The sequence below is a fragment of the Mesocricetus auratus genome, unplaced genomic scaffold (assembly GCF_017639785.1).
Source record: "Mesocricetus auratus isolate SY011 unplaced genomic scaffold, BCM_Maur_2.0 Super-Scaffold_4256, whole genome shotgun sequence".
Taxonomy (NCBI): Eukaryota; Metazoa; Chordata; class Mammalia; order Rodentia; family Cricetidae; genus Mesocricetus; species Mesocricetus auratus.
In genome coordinates, this window is record NW_024429182.1 from 39,360,149 (window position 1) to 39,381,101 (window position 20,953).

Here is a 20,953-nt window from a genome sequence, read left to right on the forward strand (position 1 = left end):
ATGATGTTTTTGTATAGTTTGTGGCCTTTCCTAAAGATTAGACTGTATTTTTGAAGTCTTATACTATGAATATTTTATCGTTTTCCTGTCTTTTTTTTTAACCATCAAATCACATTCCAAAAACTTGATAGTTATAAGTCAGCACAACATATTACTCATTTTAGAAATATAGCTGCTTTGGATAAGTTGGTGTGCTGGCTAGTTTTATGTCAACTTGACATAAAAATAAAGAGTTATCTGAAAGGAGAGAACCTCAGCTGAGAAAATGCCTCCCTAAGATCCAGCTGTGGAACATTTCTTAATTAGTGATTGGTGAGTGGGGGTCTAGTCCACTGAGGGTTGTATCATTCCTGTGCTGTTGGTCCTAGGTTCTGAAACAGTGGTTCTCATCCTTCCTAATGCTGGACCCTTTAGTTGATATGGTGACTCACACCATAGAATGATTTTGTTGTAATTTTGCTATTGCTATAAATAGTAATATAAAAATTGATATGCAAGATATGTAATATGTGACCCTCAAAGGGGTTACAACCCACAGGTTGAGAACCACTATTCTATAAGAAAGCAGGCTGAACAAGTCATGATGAGCAAGCTAGTAAGAAGCACACTTCCATGGCCTCTGTGTCAACTCCTGCCTCCAGGTTCCTGTCATGCGTGAGTTCCTGTGCTCATTGCTTTTGATGATGAACTGTTATACCAGTGTTTCTCAACTTTCTAATGAAACTACCCTTTAATACAGGTCCTCGTGTTGTGCCGCCCACAACCATAAAACTATTTTTCTTGCTACTTCATAACTATAATTTTGCTACTGTTATGAATTGTATCTGTGTTTTGCGATGGTCTTTGGGGAGTATTGGTTGAGAATCACTGGGTTATATGGAAGTAAAGGCAAATCAATCTTTTCCTCTACAAGTTGCTCATGGTGTTTCTTGATAGCAATGTAATCCAAACTAAGATAGTTGGAGAATTAGCTGTGGGTTGACATCTGCTATTGTCTTCAGCTTTTTCCATATTCTGTACTATGACAAGACCTTGCTCTTTGTAGGAAATTCTTTGACTAAAGAAGCTTGGAGGTGGCATTAATTGCAAATAATGAACATGGCCTATTAAAGATCATAGTCTTCTCAGATTTGCCTGGCTTCATTATTACACAGTCTCTGTGGTGATATAAAAATTCTGCTAGCAACAGAAGGCATGTGTCCACCCTGGACAAAAGGACATTTATTTCCACAGCCCAAGGCTGATGTTGATAGATAACATTTTTGCATATCTTAAATGTTTTATGGAGACAATATTTAAAGAGAAGAAGGGCTTTCACAATAATCTGCTTTGTGAATGAAATTTACATCTCTGGCATGTTGCCTTTTTTGATATGTCTGTCAGGAAAAAAGAACCTCTTGTTTTTGAGACAGAGTCTCACTAGGTAGCCTTAGCTAGACTGGAGTTCCCTATTTAGAATGGGCTGACTTCAGTCCCACAGAGATTAGCTTATCTCTGCCTCCTGAATGCAGGGATTAAAGATCTTACCTTTGACAGAAAATCAGAAACACAATATTGTTTGCCATCATGGCATTTTTATACTTATGCTACTCCACCTTAAATTATGACAAGTTTCTAGACTTTGGTTTTTTTTTTTTTGTTGTTGTTCTTTGATTTTGCTTGTGTGTTTATAGGAGGTATGCCTGTATATGAACGTGTGCTCCTATGTGTGAATACACACATGTGTACAAGCATGTGTAGACTTGGAGTTGACATTAGGTGTCCTCCTCAATTGCTCCACACTTATTTATTGATGCAGAGTTTCTCCCTGGAGCCTGAACTCAAGGATTCTGTTTAGTATAGCTAGCCAGCTAGCCAGTCTGCCCAGGGCCTAAGACCCCTCAGTCACTGCCTCTCGAGTATGGTCCTGCAGAAGGCTGCCACACATGCATGGCTTTTCCAGGTGTTCTGGGGTCCAAACTTCAATCCTTACACTTCTGCAGCAAGTGCTTGATCCACTGAGTCACTCTCTAGGCCTAGCTCTTAGTTCCTCTAAGACAGATTACAGAGTTCTGCCTCTGGCGTGGAGTGATGCCTTGTAGTCATGAATTCAACTTTAACATGGGATAATATTAGGATGATTCCACCAAATCCCACACTTTCCCCATATTAATGCACTGCTAAAACGTTTTATAAGACCATTATATTCCTTTGTAAAATTGAAGCTTGAGTTTGGGTATGAAATAAACAGAAATCTTGAATGTTAAAGTCACAGGTTCCCACTTTTTTTTTTTTTGGTTCATACTCTGGGACATTTAGACTGCACTGATATAAGGCAGTAACTGAAATAGGGAAGATCCAACTTTGGTTATGTCTATACAGGAAATTTTTTGATATAATACTTAAATTTTATAATGTTTCAAAAAGTCATATAGTTTGTAATATTTGGATGTCTGTATTATATAATCAGAAAAACACTAGTTTCCAAAATAGAAATAGAAAAAATGTTTTAAAATACTTAACTTTTTACTTTATGTGTATGAAGGTTTTATGTGTATGTAGGTTTGTGTACTATTTGTGTGTATGGTGTCTTTGGAGGCCAGAAGAAGACATTAGGTCCCTTGGAACGGAAATTCCAGACAGTTGTAAGCTGCTATGTGGGTGCTGAAAATTGAATCTTGGGCCTTCTGTACGACCAAAAAGTGCTCCTAATGGTCCAGCCATCTCTCCAGTTCTAGATTTTCTTTTCTTTTTTCCCTGCACAAAAGCCTTATGGTAGAAATGATTCTAGTACAGTCACACAGGCATTGAAGTAATTTCTGTTCTTTTCTTCAACAGTGCAAATCCAAGTGGAGGAGAAAGAAGAAGACACAGAGGAAAGCTCAAGTAAGCAAGGCTGGGCTCCTTGGGAAGAGTTTCCTGTGGATTGTAAGGGATGCAGCTGCCAACTTGTCCCCTGAACCACCACATAAAACCATAGGCATGTGTGGGCATGTTGATCAACCAATTGAACACTCACTCTAGGTTCTGTTCAGCTGGTGGTTGCACAACCTGCTTATACACATACACATTTGTACACATGAATGCACATACGTAGACACAAACACAACTTACAACTTGCTCATCATGAAGAAATTAGTCATGTTTAATATTTTCTATTTCTGTTCTATTTTTTTCTGGGAAAGCCTTGGCTGATGACAAAAATGGGTTGGCTTCATGCTGGGTTTGGTGACACATGGGTGGTAGCACTTTGGAGGCAGAGGCAGGTGACTCTTTGTGTGTTAAAGGCTAGAATTGACTATATAGTGCATCCTGGCCACTCGTCTCAATGCTTGCATGCACACACACACACACAGTCACCTGTCTGCACATTTCCAAAGTGAATTAGATACTAGGATATTTGGGCTGACCTGAAGAATCAACTAAGCAAAAGAACATGTCTGTCTTGAGTACCCCATTTCTAGATAATGTGTATGAAATGCTACTTTGTTTTCACTTTGGCTAGATTCAGCTCAAGAGTCAGGTCCCTTTCCAGGCACCCAGACCACACATGGGCAGGGATATTAGGAAGGTCATTGTATGAGTAAATGTTCAAACTATTTTAAACCAAAAATGAAAGAGAAGCATCTGAAAAAGAGTTCATTTTAAGGAACACCGGGCTAACACCTCAATACCTATACACGGTGAGCAGACCGCCAATGATGCCTTGACTAAGAACTCCTTCCCCACAAATGAAAACTGCCTGGAACTTCACTGTGTCTTGCTTAAATGAGAATCACATCTGTTTCAGAAGTGTCGTTTAATAGACAACCTTGAACATTCACTGCTTGAAACTTGAATATGTAGAAACTAGATAATGTACTAAAGTTTGACTATTTTTGTTTCTAAATTGCATTCTAAACTGCAGGTGTTAACTGGAATATATATATGTATATATAGCATATATGTATATATAATATATATGTATATATAGCATATATGTATATATAATATATATGTATATATAGCATATGCGTATATATAATAATGGTTTAAATATATATAACCCATGGTTAAACCATTCAAACTTAATAGCATAGATTTTTTATTAATATTTCAGGCAAACTTATTTCAGAACTCCCCCTACCCTCCATCCTCATACCAGCTCTTTGATATACATAAAATTGGAGACAGGGTTTCATATATCCCATCCTGGCCTTGATCTTTCTATGTAGCTGAAGATGATCTTGACCTTCTGATCTTCTTGCTTCTGCCTCTTGAAGTGTTGGTATTACAGGCATGTGTTACTATGCCATGTTGATGGGTCCTGGGGACCAAATCAGGACTTTCTGCATGCTGGGTATGCACTTTCTACATGCCTTGCTCCAGACTCTTTTTCTTAACATATATTAATTTTACAAAATGACAGGTTTATTGTTGCATTTTAAATGTACTCACAATGTACTAAGGTCATATTTACTCCCAGATTTGATTTTATTATTAATTCTTTTGATTAGCATACAAAACAATAGATTTCACTATGATGTTTCTATGCACACATGTCATTTTACTTTGTTCTCTTTTATCTGTCTCCCCTCTACCCACTTTTTGCTGGGAGCCTTTTTCCTCAAATTGCTCCTACTTCCATTTTTATAGCATTTGGATTCTTGCCCTCCCCCTTTTCTCCCTGTCACTTCGCTACTTCTCTGTGGCCCTTTTTACACTTACTTGTGGCTAAGAATGGGACTTCCTCTGGAGGATATCCAATGTTCCCTGAATATGTGTTCGTTAGGTAGACTGTTCTGTAGAAGTTAATTAGGTCAAATTGGTAATTGCATTTCAGTATCTTTATTTACTTATTTTCATTGTTTTAAGAGCATATAATAAGAGATTTATACTCTCGGTGTTTTTGTAAAGTGGACAACATGGTACTGTTGTTATTGGGTATCTACAAGTATTGGTTCCAGGATTCCAAAGAGACCCCCAAATCTGTAGATGCACAATCACCTTCTATAAATGTCATATTTGTTACCTGTGTATAGCCTTATGGTATTTTAAATAATCTCTAAATTTCTGTATCGTATCTAGGATGGTGTAAACATTCTGGATATTTTTAGGGGACAATGATGAGGAAAAAAATGTACACATTCAGTAAAGACAGTTTTTCTAAGTATTTTTAAACCGTGGTCAGTTGAGGCTATAGATATGAAATGTAAGAATATGAACAACAGCTAGGTGGTGGTAGCACACACTTTTAATCCAAATATTCAGGAAGCAGAGGGAGGTGGTTCTCTGAGTTCGAGGCCGGTCTGGTCAACAGAGCAAGTTTCAGGACAGCCAGGGCTATACAGTAAAACCCTGTTTGAAAAACAAAACAAAACAAAAGAATATGAACAGCAGACTGTGCGTTATATTGTACAGTAGATCCCTAGGACTTATTTTTTGGGAATTTGCAATTTTATTTCTGGCTCTTCCTAGGCCCTGGCAGCTACAATTCTATTATTCACCTTTTAGCCTGAATAATTTAGACATCTCATATAAGTGTAATCATGCAGTTTTTGTCTTTCTCTGTATTGTTTATGTCCCTGGACATAGTGTCTTCAGTGTTCATACATGCTATAACATACAACAGTATTCCCTGAATTTTATCGTCAGAATATCCCATTACAGGAATATAGTACATTTCCTGTCTCTGTTGATGGATGTTTATGCTGTATCTATATCTTAGTTGTTATAAATAGTGAATAGTGCTTCAGTGACCATGAGGTGATAATACTTTTAGAAGATCTCAGTTAAGTTCTTTTGGGTTAATGCCTGCGATTGGCATTGCTGAAGCACCAGATACTTTTACTTCCTATTTTGAAGAATTCCATGTTTTTCTTGGTGATTGTGCTATGTTACCTTCCCACCAGTATTGCTTGTGGATTCTAATTGCTTCACATAGTTGCCATCACTTACTATATTTTTGATAATTTTTCCTAACAAGAGTGGACTAATATCTCACTGCAGTTTTGGTTTCCATTTCTCTAATGATTAAAGGTATAATACACACCTTCATGTGTCTGTTGGTCATTTTGAATATCTTCTTTAGATAGATCCTTATTAAAAGGCCTTTAATTATTTTAAAGCATAGACCATTACCATTATTTTATCGTATTATTTATTCACAGGAGTACCTTATGTATCTTGGACATTAATCCCTTCTCAGATACATGGTTTGCAAGTATGCATTTTATTCTACAGTTTTTTTAAATTGAACTAATTCCATTGTTGCATAAAAGTTTTTCCTTTGACGGGGTCCTACGGCTAAGCACACCTTTTCTTGGTGAGTACAAAGCAGATAAACATGAGCAAGGGTAGAGGAATGTACAGGTTCACTGTCTGCAGCTGGGACGGGAGCACTGGGATTATTCCATAAGCAGTGTCTTTTTTGAATGAAGGAAGCCTGAGGCTCTGAAGTACTGAGCTTAAACCTATTTGTGTAAGTCAGCTCTTTATAGGTGGTACATCTGCATCACCTTCAGTTTATGACAGACATTGGGAGGATTCTCAGTTTAACGTTATACGTCGAGGAGGAAAAATAGTCAGCACATTCTTGGGCATGATTAGCTCAAAGTTGTGGGTAAATGCCAAACATATTTCCAGCCATATTTAGCAAGCATACTAAAGATGGTTGACATAAATACTACTTGGTATACTACAGTACTTTTCTCCAAAATGGTTTTACCTGAAACCATAGAAAAAGGAGATAGTATTAATGTAGGACTTTGCCCTTAAGGCCATCTTCCTCTCTCGGCTCCTAATTGTGCCACGTTTTTTTTTTTTCTTTTATTTCTTGTACTTTTGATGTTATGTACAAAAAATTTACTAAAATCAATATTATAAAGCCTTTCTGGCATAGATTTTGAAATTCTAAAATGTATCTTACATTCAAGTGTAATACATTCTGAATTAATATTTGTTATAATGTAGATGAGGGCTTTGAGCCTCTGTTTTTACAGAGCTATCTAGTTCTTTGTTGTCACTTGTTGATGACCTCATTTTGTATTCTTTGGAATATTTTTGATTATCACTTGATTGTACATGTTCATGTTTACTTTGGGGCTCTCTGTTCCCTTCTATTGGGCTACATGGATGTTTTCTTTCATCAATAACATTTTGGTTTTATTACTGCATATTTATATTTTGAAGTCAGGTGTTGTGACACAGTTTCATTATTCTTTTTAGATTTTTCTTTATTCTTTTCTAATTTCACACATATATAGTGTGTTTTGATCATATTCTCCCCATTATCTTTGGCTATCCTCTTCCCTTTCTCAATGAAACCCGTTCACTTCCAATTGACCTCCACCCTCTATTTTGATGTCATTTTTATTTGTGATCTGCTGCATATAATTTGAGTTCTCTGCATATTCAACAATTGGGGGTTATTTACTTGATCAAGGGTAAATTAGTAGTAGCTACATCACTGAGACACATGAGTATCACTGCTGCTGTGAGCCCATAGGTACAATAGTCAGGTTATGTCGAGGAATCAGCTTTTCACAGCACTTCTTCACATGCTCTGACTCCTACATTCTTTCTGTCCCTCTCATCTACAGTGTTTCATGACCCTTGAAGGGGCTTGCTTAAGGCTGAGCAATCAAAAGTCAGTTATTATTAGAACTTTAACTACTAAAAGAATCTCAGCATTGCTTACTGCCTACTGTAAAAACAAATGAACAAAACCCTGAAAAACAAAAGCTTCTTTGAGCAAGGTTAGAGTGGTTTAATCCATGGATACCAACATAAACATATTTGGAAGCATTTTGACAACATGTCTGTTTAGCAAAATAATAGTAAGTCCCCATCCCTCAAGGGTCTAACACCTTTTGATCAGGTATATGGTACTAGGCATGAAATCCCTCCAATGGAAGAGATCTCAAATCCAATCAGGAAATAGTTGGTTACACCCATAAGAGTAATGCCATTATTGCACCACTGGATACATCTTGCCTGGCAATGTGGTATTGTAGCTTACAGGATTACCAATTGTGTTCATTTTAATCAAGAATGCTTTTTCTGATTTGGGTCTTTTGTGATTTCATATGAACTTTTGAAATTTATTTTCTATTGAAAAAAAATGATATGGAGACTGTAATTGAGTTTTCATTGACTATGAACATTTTCATAATGTTAAATATTTCAAGACACAGATGAGACACAGATGTAATATATCTTTCAACTTCTTGTGTCATCTTTAACTTTCTTCATCAGCATTTAAAAAAATTCTGGTGTATAAAAAGTCTTGCATTCCTTCAGTAAAGTGTATTCAAACATGCTTCATTCCTTTTCAGGCTTTTCTAAATATAATTGTCTTATTCATTTCCTTTTTAGTGTAAAAAATACAACTAAATTTTATACATCAATTTTGCAAATTCTGTAATTTTTACTAAATTCATTTATTCTAACAGATATTTGTAGCATCTTGAAGTTTTCTATGTAACATTGTGTCTTCTGTAAACTGATAGTTTACTTTTGTTCAGCTGAGATCCTTTTACTTATTTTCTTTTTGCTACCTGATGGTTCTACTAAGGGCTTTTAAGTACTATGCTGAAAGAGTTTGCTTCTTTGGCTTACTCCCAATTTTTGAGGGAAAGCTGATTTTTTCCACTGTTGACCATACTGGTAGTGTTTACATAAGACCTTTATTATGGTGAGGTGATTCTTTCTATTCTTATTTAGTAAAATCTTCTACATGAAACTTTACATGTCCAGTTTTGTTAAGAGATTTCCTTCATCTATTAATGTGATCTTTTCCTTCATTCTGTCAAGGTAGCAATGTCACATTATTTGAATTTTGCATACTGAACCATCTATATCTCATTGATAAATCCTACTTGGTTACACTGCACAGTCTTTTCACTACGTTGTTGCATTGGACTCAACTAATGTTTCTTTGTGAGACTTTGAATCTATATTCATCAGAAATAATTTCCTTTAGTCTCTTGGGTATGACAGTTGTGTGGGTCTCATGAAATGAGTTATGTTCCTCCTCTTAAATCTCAAAGAGTTTCATAAAGACATGCACCAGTATTGGAAAGCCCCCACTAGAACCGTCAGACAACACTCTTAAAGACTGTGGAATTTACCAGTGAGTACACTAAATTGAGAAATTATGCATTTTTAAGGGATGGAAAAATATAACTTCAGAAAAATAAGAAACAATTATATGGAGTCAACAATGAAAATGAGTTAGGTGTGGTACCTGTAGTCCCAGGTATTGGGAGACAAAAGCAGGACAATCGATTGAACCCAGTGGTTTGTGCAAGTGTTGTCAAATTAAGCAGACTCCTAAAATGAATACTAAAATACTAAAATAAGGGTGGATAATTTCATCAAGGAAAACTTCAAGGATTTAATCAATTTCTCTAAAACTGTTTTGGCTTGTAGACATTTCCTTATGAGTCTTGGTCTCTGTCCTAGAAAAACTAGTAATAAATACACAGTGCTTTCTAATTTTATATTACATGTTACATGGTAGCTTTTAAACTTGAGACTTATTTGAATGGTTTTAGAAATCATAATATATTGCTAAACTCCAAGTCAATGATTTATCTTAATAAACAAAGACTGGAACTGTAAGGATTAATTGCAATGGAGAGACCCATACCTGCATGTTTGAATAGATGAACCACAGAGCAAATTAAGTTAGGTGTGTGTGTGTGTGTGTGTGTGTGTGTGTGTGTGTGTGTGTGTGTGCACATGCATGGATGTGTAAAGTAATATTTCATCTTACATTGTTTGGAACTGATAGTTGCAGTCACTGCTTTGTGGGACAGTTATTAAGAAGCAAGAATAAACTTATTACTAAGAGAAAACAGGCACTTTATGATGCTTCTTACTGATGTATCAACTGCCATGGTCAGGTGAAGAAGAAGATAAACTACCTAGAAGAGAAAGCTTGAGACCAAAGAGGAAACGGACCAGAGACATCATCAATGAGGATGATCCAGAACCAGAGCCAGAGGATGAAGAAACAAGGAAGGCAAGAGAAAAAGAAAGGCGGAGGAGGCTGAGGAGAGGAGCGTAAGTTATTTTCCCTATAGCTGGTGGCATTATTATACAAAAACACATGCAAGAAGATTGCTCTATGTGGAAACTCACTGGACTTTTATCAGTCATTAAAAGTACTTCCATATGACATTTGGAATCTGATCTGCCATTTTTCTCCACTTAAATTTAAATACTAAAATATAGTTTCTAAAATGAATATACACTATGAACTATGAGGAAATCTCCTTGGAAAGACTTAAATTGTCACAGGCTTTTACAATATTATGGTTGTTTTAAATATGTGAAAATTATAATATCAAATTGTATACAGTGTAACATATGATATATAGAAAACTCCAGAAGAATGAGCTCCAGTCACTTTAATGGAGAAATATTTTGTAAAATACTACTAAAGCTAGTATAAGAGCTATGAACAATTTTTTACAGTGTTATAGGGTTATTAATAAAGAAATGAGTACAAGACAGAGTTGTATGTAGTATTCAAAGAAGCCTAAAATGCTAACTGCTAGGAATTTTATAGAAAGAAAGTGTGCTGCTGGTTTCTGTCATAGAAGGTTGGGGATACACACACACACACACACACACACACACACACACACACACACACACAATTAGTTTGTTCTTGTTCTGAAGACGGGGTCTTACTATGTAAGCCTTGGCTGGCCTGGAATTCACTGTGTGAACTAGGCTAGCCTCTGAAGTGCTAAGATTAAAGGTGTGAGCCACCACACTCAGATCATATTTATATTTAAAAAAATCAACATCTTTTAGCTCCAAACTTCTGACACTGTAGAGAGTAATGTGTTTAAATGTTATTTTTAAAAGATCCAAGAATATTATTTTTTGGGTTACTGGAAATTTGATGATGACAAGGAGGGAAGAAAAGTGTGCCTGCACACATCTAATTATGGGAGAACCTAGAGTCTTTGAAAAGTATTCAAGCAAAGAGTCAACCTGTTCTATACCTGAAGATTAGGAGGCTTTGTGGACTACCAACAGGCAGTGAGATCCATTACTCTTCTACTCACTGAAGCATGTTCTCAACTCATCCTCCCAAGATGATATCTTTCAGTATTCAGCAACTCTATTACATTATCCTAAGAAATAGTGATTATTTGACGAAACTGTATGGAAATTTGTCAGGTAGGGGCACAAAGCTTTGCATTGATAGGGTATACTTCTTTTTTTTATTTTCTTTTTATTTTCCAGTTTAAATTTAGATAAGAAACAAGGTTGCTTTACAAGTCAGTTCCAGGTCCCTCTCCCTTTCCCTCCCCTCCTCCCGTGCCCTCCCCCCAACCCCCCCCCCGTTATCCCCTCATTCCCCCAGGGAGGGTGAGGCCCTCCATGGGGGTGTCCATAGTCTGTCATTTCATATAGGGCAGGGCCTAGACCCTTCCCTAAGAGTTCAGGGTGAGAGTGCACCTCACATTGTTCTATGGGAGTCCAAAGTCCATGTGTAAACTTGGGATGGGTACTGATCTGCTGCCCAAGGCTCAATAGATTACCTAGGCCTCCTCACTGACACCCAGATTCAGGGGGTCTTGATCAGTCCTATGCTGGATTCCCAGGCTGATGCCTGGGATTCAAGAGTTAACCTTTGTCTGGTCAGCTGTTTCTGGGGGTTAAACCAGCCTAGTCTTAATCCCTTTGATCATCAGTCCTCCCTCTCTGTTACTGGCTTTCTTGAGTTCAGCTCAGTACTTAACCAAGGGAGTCTGCCTCTTCTTCGATCAGCCACTAAATGAAGTTTCTGTTTCCCAGACTCTCTGGCCATAGGATTGTAGGCTGGCACTCCCCAGATCTATGTCTAAAATCCATATATGAGAGAGTACATGCCATGTTTCTCTTTTTGTGACTGGGTTACCTCACTCAGGATGGTTTCTTCTAGTGTCATCCATTTGCCTGCGAATCTCATGATTCCATTATTTTTTTCTGCTGAATAGTACTCCATTGTGTAGATGTACCACATTTTCTCTATCCACTCTTCAGTTTAGGGACATCTAGGTTGCTTCCAAGTTCTGGCTATTACAAATAAAGCTGCTATGAACATAGTGGAACAGACATCTTTGTTGTATGAATGGGCATCTTTTGGATATATGCCTAAGAGTGGAGTTGCTGGGTCTTGTGGTAGGTTTATTCCCATTTTTCTGAGGAATCTCCATACTGATTTCCAAAGTGGCTGAACTAGTTGGCACTCCCACCAGCAATGGAGGAGTGTCCCCCTTTTACCACATCCTCTCCAGCATAAATTGTCATTGGTGTTTTTGATTTTAGCCATTCTGACAGGAGATGGTATCTCAGAGTTGTTTTGATTTGCATTTCTCGGATGGCTAAGGATGTTGAGCACTTTCTCAAGTGCCTCTCAGCCATTTTAGACTCCTCTATTGAAAACTCTCTATTTAGTTCTGCAGCCCACTTTTTAATAGGGTCCTTTGGTGTTTTGGAGACTTGCTTCTTGAGTTCTTTGTAAATTTTGGAGATCAACCCTCTGTCAGATGTGGGATTAGTGAATATTTTTCCCATTCTGTGGGCTGCCTTTTTGTCTTGCTGACTGTGTCCTTTGCCTTACAGAAGCTTCTCAGTTTCAGTAGGTCCCATTTATTAATTGTTGATCTCACTGTCTGTGCTACTGGTGTTATGTTCAGGAAGCTGTCTCCAGTACCAATTCGTTCAAGGGTACCACCCACTTTCTCTTCTAAGAGGTTCAGTGTGGCTGGATTTATGTTGAGGTCTTTGATCCATTTGGACTTAAGTTTTGTGCATGGCGATAAACATGGATCGATCCGCATTCTTCTACATGCCAGTCTCCAATTATGCCAGCACCATTTGTTGAAGATGCTTTCTTTATTCCATTGTATATTTTTAGCTTCTTTGTCAAAGATCAGGTGTTCGTACGTGTGTGGGTTAATACCCAGGTTTTCAATTCGATTCCATTGGTCTACCTGTCTATTTTTGTGCCAATACCAAGCTGTTTTCAGGACTAGAGCTTGAGGTCAGGGATGGTGATGCCTCCAGACGTTGCCTTGTTGAACAGGGTTGTTTTGGCTATCCTGGGTCTTTTGTTTTTCCATACAAAATTGATTATTGTTCTTTCAAGGTCTGTGAAGAATTGTGCTGGGATTTTAATGGGGATTGGATTGAATCTGTAGATTGTTTTTGGCAGGATTGCCATTTTTACTACATTGATCCTACCTATCCAAGAGCATGGGAGATCTTTCCATTTTCTGAGGGCTTCTTTAATTTCTTTCTTCAAAGATTCAAAGGAGGAACAGCTGATTCCCTGGACTCTCACCCTCCTCTGGTTTCCTGGTCTCCTTGGTGGAAGAGAAGACCTGAGTCTGGGGTCCTTGGTTCCTACCGGGATTGGGAGCTCTGTGCAGTTCCCAGGCGATCTGCAGGCACTGGAACACAGGCTGGGAAGCCGGCCTGTTTACCTGATGCTGCCTGAGGAACAGCTGCTTCCCTGGACTCCCAGCCTCCTCTCGGGTATACTTCTTTTTAGAAATACTTTAGCTTAAAATTTTAATTTCCCTTATACTTTTATTTCTTTTTCCTTCTCCTTCAATTAAAAGATATCATTTGCTTTAGATTTTTAACTGTTATTTTGATTTGCATTTTCTTTTTAACAAGCATTTAAAAAAAGTAAAATCTAATCCAATTCCAAGTCCCATGTAATGTTATGATGGTTAGTGCTATTATAGAGCATTATGTCCTATTAGGAAAGCTTGTTCTTTCTAGGAAGGATTTAATCAAGAAAACATCACCAGTGCACACATGTGTGCCACAAATTCCATAATAGAATTTGCTTTTCCTTCGCATTTATGCCCTGAGGAGGAGAATCTTTCTAAGATGACTGGCACAATAGGCTGGATTCTTTCTACTTACCTGATTCACTTAGGGCTTTCATATAAAATGCCCAGCCTCTGGGAAACAGGTCCACACCCATCAGTTGAATCTTCTTCTATGACAGTGTCTCATCTCAGTTGGTTTCACTTCCATTTTGGTTCTGAGAATCCTGTAGTTACTCCCATCTCACAAACCTTTCACAGAGCCAACTTTAGTCTCCACAAAATGTTCAAATTATCTTGTCAAAGCCATGGTGCTCTGTATATTTAATGTTGGCATTCTGACTAATATTTTAGGGTGTATCTTTCTATTGTTTTCTTTATAGATAAGAATATTTTGTTAAGAAGAAAAATATTCTTTTGAAATGTATTTTGAAGGAAATTAGTAGGAAAAATGAGGACATATTGGCTTAAGTGAATTAAAGTGACTTAATTCAAAATCTTTCTTCTTTAAATGTTCAAGCAAAGCCTCAGGGAGTTTCCCTTACCCTCCTAAACATTTAAATCCAAGTGAATCCAAGGCTATAATGCTATCTTTGGTGATGGTTAAGGATGGTTAAGACATACTGCCTTGATAGACACTGTAGAGTATTTCTAGTGATATCACAGGCTTTTCCTGACCCACTTTTAAATAAGTAAGCAAAACATTCACAGTAGTAAAAATTCAGTATGTTATGCCTGTTTTTACTCACAACTGTTGGTAAGCTTAAGATAGAAAGTCTTTCTTGCACAGAACAGTTCTGAATTTTAGAAGGTGGAACATATGTTTATATATATATATATATGTATATATATATACATACATACATGAGAGTTTTCTGTGGATGGTTCCTAGATAAGCAGTTTCTTTGTGATGCAGATGAGTGTTGTATTTTAGTTGCTTGGGTATTTGAAGGTAACTTATTTGTCAGCCACACTTTGAAGTACAGCAGGATCCTCTTGGAAGTTACGAACAATTAACCAAGTCTTTAAAAATATACAAGTCTCCGGCCACTTACTGCAGGAGAGTATATCTTCCCAAGTTATAGGAACTTTGTAGAGCGTGTTCCAGTACACATTGATTCAATTACTGGGTTCAGGGTAAGAACTCAATGTTATTCAGGAAAGTTTGAGACATAAGTGTTTCTTCAATAAATATTTATACAGACTCCCAAATTTATAGTACAGGAAGGAAGAAGCTACCCAGACACAAATTATTATGAAGTAAGATAGGTTATATGTGCTGGAGAAAAAATATGATCAAAGTATTTGGAGACTGAAAGAAGTGAAAGTTTCTGGAAATTCAGGGCTACAGGGGAAGTAGGTTAGTGTCAGAAAGGTCTCTGTTAAATGATCTCTTATATTTGGCATGTAAATTTATAAGCTTTGAGACCATTCATACATTGATTGGCTCATTCTTTTATCCTTACTGAGATGGTCTTATATATGATTCATGGAGGAGCTCATTAATGTAGTATATTATATTACTTAATGTACACATGGGTTATTCTTGGAATAGTGGGTCAATTAAAGACTTGAAATATCATATAATTAAGTTACTAATCTTAAAAATCTCTTATGGTAAATTGACTCCATTCTTGAGAGTTTCATGTATCTAGTTCCTTTTGGTAGCTTTATTTTTAAAAGAAACTTGTTTTATGATTTGTGTTCATTTCTACAACTACATGGAAACAAGTTGAATTATTTTGATAAAACCTATCTAACCTTTCTAAGACTAACCAACCCAACCTATATATTGCTTCAGATTATCTCAAGTATTTTATGCCATTGTTATACAGTATCACAGGATTTTGTATAATAAATACCAATAATTAAAAGAAATAACCCAGTGATCATCTGAATTACATCTTAGCGAGGCTCCTTGCATTGTTTTCTTGAGCCAAGATTGCTATTTTCAGCAAAATACATTTCCCAGTTTGCTTTCTGTTGCTGTGATAAAACCTTGACCAAAAACAACTTATGGATGGAAAGGGATCCAATGGTTCTCAATGTTCCTAAAGCTATAAGTCTTTAATACAGTTCCTCATGCTGTGGTGACTCCCAACCATAAAATTATTTTTGTTGCTACTTCATAAGTGTAATTTGATGCTGTTTTGAATTATAATGTAGATATCTAATATGCAGTATATCTGATAGGTTACCCAGTGAAAGGGTCATTTGACCATCAAAGGGGTCATGACCCACATGTTGAGAACCACTGGTTTAAGCTTTCACTTCACCATCTATCATAGAGGGAAGTCAGAGCAGGAAATCAAGCAGGAGCAAAGGTAGGAACCACGGAGGAAAGCTGTTTGCTGACTTGCTCCCCATGGCTGGCTGATGAAGCTACCTTTCTTTTACAGGCCAGGCCCATCTGCCAAGTCTCAACATCCTCCACAGTAGGCTGGGTCTTCCTGCATCAATTAGGAGTCAAGGAAACTTCTAACAGACATGCCTCCAAGCCAATCTGATAGAGACAGTTCCTTAGCGGAGGTTCCCTCTTCTTAAGTGTGTTGAGTTGACAAGCAAGTTTGCCCCCAAAACATTCTACCATTAGAAGGTGTTATTCTGGGGTAATCTCAATTTTTATTAAAAGAATAAAGGCATTGTTAGAAACTATATATTGACAACAAGTAGGAGATTACAAAGTCATTTTCTAGCCTGGTCTGCAATCTGCAAATGTGTCCTCCTACATTATGATTAATCATTTAAAAATAGCTTTCCTCCATATACCTGTTGTGTCCAATAAGAAGCTCAGTGAAATATAAAATATGTTTTCAACAATAATGAATATTTTCCAATCTCTTTTTCAGTCTGGCTCTAGTGAGGTGAGAGACTTCAACCATGAATTGAATACTGAGAATTTTGTATGAGGGTTGTTAGAGGTTGTAAATAAAAGACTCATTAACTCGGTCTTTTGTAAAGGCAAGCAAGGGAAGTGAAATATGATGGCAGCAGCTGTCTAAGGCAGCTAACATTCATGAGCTGGAACCTTGAAAGTATTAAAAGGGAAATGTGACATGTTGTGGAGAGACCAAGGGAGCTGAAGCCTGAAGTGCCAGAGAGGGCTGATGCACAGAGAGGATGAAGTTAATTCTGCTCCTGTTGGGAGAGATGACAGACTAGACTCAACCTCCTGGAGTCAAGTGTTACCAAGGAGGAAGTGTCAGTCTAGGAGGCAAATGGAAGTAGCAGGAATCCCCAGGAAAAGATGAGGAAAGGTACTTAGCGATTCCTACAGTTTGAACATAAAACTGAGTCTCCTTACAAAGCAAAACTATGGCTTACAAGAGTCCTAGTCTCAGCACCATAATATTAAGCACAAAAGGGTATATTTAAAATTGAGACACTATTCTAATAATTAAAACAATCTATTGCCAACAATTTGATTTCTGTAATATAGTATTATGCTGCCCCACTCAAAACACGTGGCTCATGTTTAGATTTTGTTTTCTTTAGCTTCCAGTTTTGCAACAGTAGGATCACAGAAAAAAAACATGGAATCTACTTAGTGAGAAGCAAAATTCCTTTGAAGGCGCCTTCAAAGCCTTTGCTGGTACTGAAAGCATTTCAAGCTGAATTTTATCAAATGAAGTTTTGGGTGTAATTAACAGATTAGGTTTCCTCTGAGAAGCAGAGTTTCATTTTTCCCTGTTTCAATTTTTCCCCTTTTCTCGTGAGACAGGGCTAATTTAAAATTTCTAAGGACACTTCAAAGACATCTTCACCTTTAATTTATTATCCTTATTGAAAAATAAGGTTCTTAAATGAAACATAGAGTGAGGGAGGATAGCTGCCAAGGGGAACAGAGGAGAGAAGCGTGTATCTTGATGGATCTGTAACTATCCCTTCCACAGCTTCCTCGTTCTGACAGCTAGAGGCTAAGTACATAAAAGAACACTTCCCTGTTAAGCATCAGCATGAAAATAGCATTGTTGAAGGTTATAATAATCCTGAAGCTGGCCTGATGGCAGTGTTGGGATGTGAATTCTAGAGCTTAGGGGACTCCTCATTGACTTTGGGCAGCTGAGTTTTAAAAGGGGGAAGGAGCCTTTTTAGGTTTGGAAATGAAGCAAAGTTTAACCTTGCATTTTCTTTTAAAGGGAAGAAGAAGAAGAAATTGATGAAGAGGAATTAGAACGACTGAAGGCAGAGCTAGATGAGAATAGACAAATGATTGCTACTGTCAAGTGCAAACCTTGGAAAATGGAGAAGAAAATTGAAGTTCTCAAGTAGGTTGCTACTTTTTACACAGAGAAACATATGTCTCAGAAATTTGACTACCTTTGTGTTATAGATGATGCTATAGTCACATGTACGCGTATGCGAGAGAGATTTGGGATTAATGATTATAAAGTGAAAACAATTTTGAACATCAGCATGTAGTTACCTTGAGTCATCTGCTCCTTATATTGGGGTTACTTAGCTATTATTTCTCTGCAAAACAGTGTTTGAACTTCACAGGTTTATATGGTTACTTGCTTTTGTTTCTCTATAGTGCTCCAGATTCTAGAGAATCTTTCCATCATGGCTTTCATGAAAGCACAGGCAGGCTGCTGAGCTGCTATAGCAGTATATAGGGTTCAATAGAGGTTTAAGCCACCATCTAATCCTTGGTCACATGGGAGTTACCCCTTTTCATCCTCATGTAGACTGCTGAGGTGAGTGCAAACACACCCAGAACATAGCTTTCCACACACTGCACATGCAAAATCAAGCAGGCGTCTCTTTCTGGAGTCAGGGTAGGAAAGACAGCATCATTTGTCTGCTGTGACCTTGAGAGAGGCAGACTGTGCAAAGGAACACAGCTGCATTGATACCTGTGTCAGTATCTTTTGATTTTACCACAGATGTTATTTGTCCATGAGATGGTTGTATACATGGTGGCGAGTTTCAAAACTATCTTCCTTCTTCCCTAGTTCACTAATAATGCTGTCGAATGATAGGATCACCTAACTGCCACTGGTAATGATGAAGGAGCTCTCTGTAAAGTCTTCCTGCCCAGCCTGGTTCCAGAGCCACATCAGTCCCAAATAAACACACAGGAGGCTATATTAATTATGAAGCTGTTGGCCTTGCTTGTTTCTTACTGGATAGCTCTGACTTAAGTATTTATCCCATAATTGTTAATCTAAGTATTTCCCTTACTGGAGAACTTTCCGGGCTTCTTACCCCATGACGTTACATCTTTTCTTCCTGTGTTTCTCCTACCCAGAGTCCTCCTGGACTCCTAGTCCCACCTATCTTGGTTCCCTATTGGCAAACAGTGCTTTATTGACATCTACACAGGACTTCCCTCATCATCTCCTCTTTTCTGTCTAAAAAAATGAAAGGTCTTAACTTTAACATAGTCAAATTATATATAACAGAACAGTTATCAAGTAAGAACACAGTTACAATATTTTAGCAATAATTAAATAAAATATCATCTATCCCATCCTTGTGAGTCCAAAGTTCTATATGTAGCTTATCTTTTATCATAACTAAGGAAAACTATAGCTATCTGTCTTCAACTCCATCAAAGACCACAGAAGGATAATATATAAACACTAGGATTGACAGAGACATCTTACTGCCTGGATAGTCACCCAAAGTTCCTCTGTAATGTTGGGGCATCCATCTTCAGCCCATAGGCCACAGTGTGTCCAGAAGATTTCTCAGCAAAGCAGGAAATTTCAAACTGTCCATCTGCATTGGCAGTCTGTCAGTCATTTTTCTGTGTTCTGCAGAAAGTCTCGTAGACTCTTCCATGAATCGGGGAACCCTGAAGGACTGTTTGAATTCAGCAGTCACTTTCCTGTGGGTCCTGCATGTCCAGTTTATACAGAAACAGTCAAGCAGTCTAGGCAAGAGCAGTTTCTTGCCCAAATGGCTAATCTTGCCATGTTGAAAGCATACTCCATAACGAGTTTCTTCGATGCCCATCTTCTTCTCAGGCATAATTGGTGCTGCCAGGAGCAGACATTTCTCATTGTCAAGAAAAACCCTAAACCATTTTAAATGCCATTTTCTGAAGGTCTTTGAAAGGTTTGAAGGCTATCTATCTCAAATATATCTCTGTATATCTAGAAAATCTAACTTACCTAACTATAAGTTCTGACTGTTATAAGTAGCTATCTGTAGTCTGTATTCAATCATGCATTATGTTTTAAAAGATCAGTATAAGCACAATATTTAATCAAGAGGAGAAATATACACATCACAAAATTGACCTTGAATTTGTCTCAATAAATGAAAAACCATACAAATACAAAGTACTCATTTCCATACCATAATCCCCTTTTTCCTTTAAGTAGAGATTGGTCGTGATCATTAACCAATTATAAACAACCCCATTCAAATGAAAACAAAGATTTATAAACAAGATGGGAATTAGGACGCCGCTCATTCCAAGGTGCTTCGTGCTGGAAGGGGGCGCTATACATACCATGGGGATCATGACAAAACTCAGAAACTGTGTAAGTCCTTATTTTTGTGGTCTGTAAAGCTGTATCATCTTAGCTGTTGAATCACTTGGACCACTGCTTCCAGGGGTCTTGGTTCATCAAACTACAGAAGCCTGGAAGGAATCCTCAGCTTTTCGTTTTCTGTAGAAACATAAACAAAACCTCTTTTCCAAAGTAACATATCCTTATACTTAAATTTTGAAGTCAAGGCATTTTCAAAAGATAAAAGTTGAATTAATTCAGGAGCATTTATAATCAAGTGTACTTTAGTAGTTGTTCGTTCCTTAGCAATCAAAAAACTGAAAAACACAATAGCATACAGTATCCAGACTTTCTGTGTATTTTCCATCTTTACATGGCTTACTTATTTATCTATCTATTATTATACTTTTATTTCTTTATTTCTTTTATTTGAGACTGGGTTTCTCTTTGGAAATCTGCCTGCCTCTGCCTCTGCCTCTGCCTCTGCCTCTGCCTCTGCCTCTGCCTCTGCCTCTGCCTCTGGAGTAAATCCTACCGGTATGTGCCACCACAACCAGCTTCTCTATTTATTTACTACTATGCCGTTTTTTTTTTCTCTCTCAATCTTACATATATTTTTAAACACACTGTAAACCTTTAGAGGTTTTTCTTCATCCAAGCCTGACTTTACTGTAAATCTTTATG

At 37.4% G+C, this 20,953-nt stretch overlaps 1 protein-coding gene across 1 annotated transcript in view; it reads left to right on the forward strand.

Moving 5' to 3' along the window:
- Positions 1-20,953, forward strand: part of Tmc1 (transmembrane channel like 1) — a 235,941-nt gene that overhangs the window by 114,693 nt on the left and 100,295 nt on the right. The window contains exons 2-4 of the mRNA XM_040741971.1: positions 2,818-2,865; positions 9,867-10,026; positions 17,945-18,073. Coding sequence (XP_040597905.1) covers positions 2,818-2,865; positions 9,867-10,026; positions 17,945-18,073 — 337 coding nt within the window. The remainder of the gene's footprint in view (positions 1-2,817; positions 2,866-9,866; positions 10,027-17,944; positions 18,074-20,953) is intronic.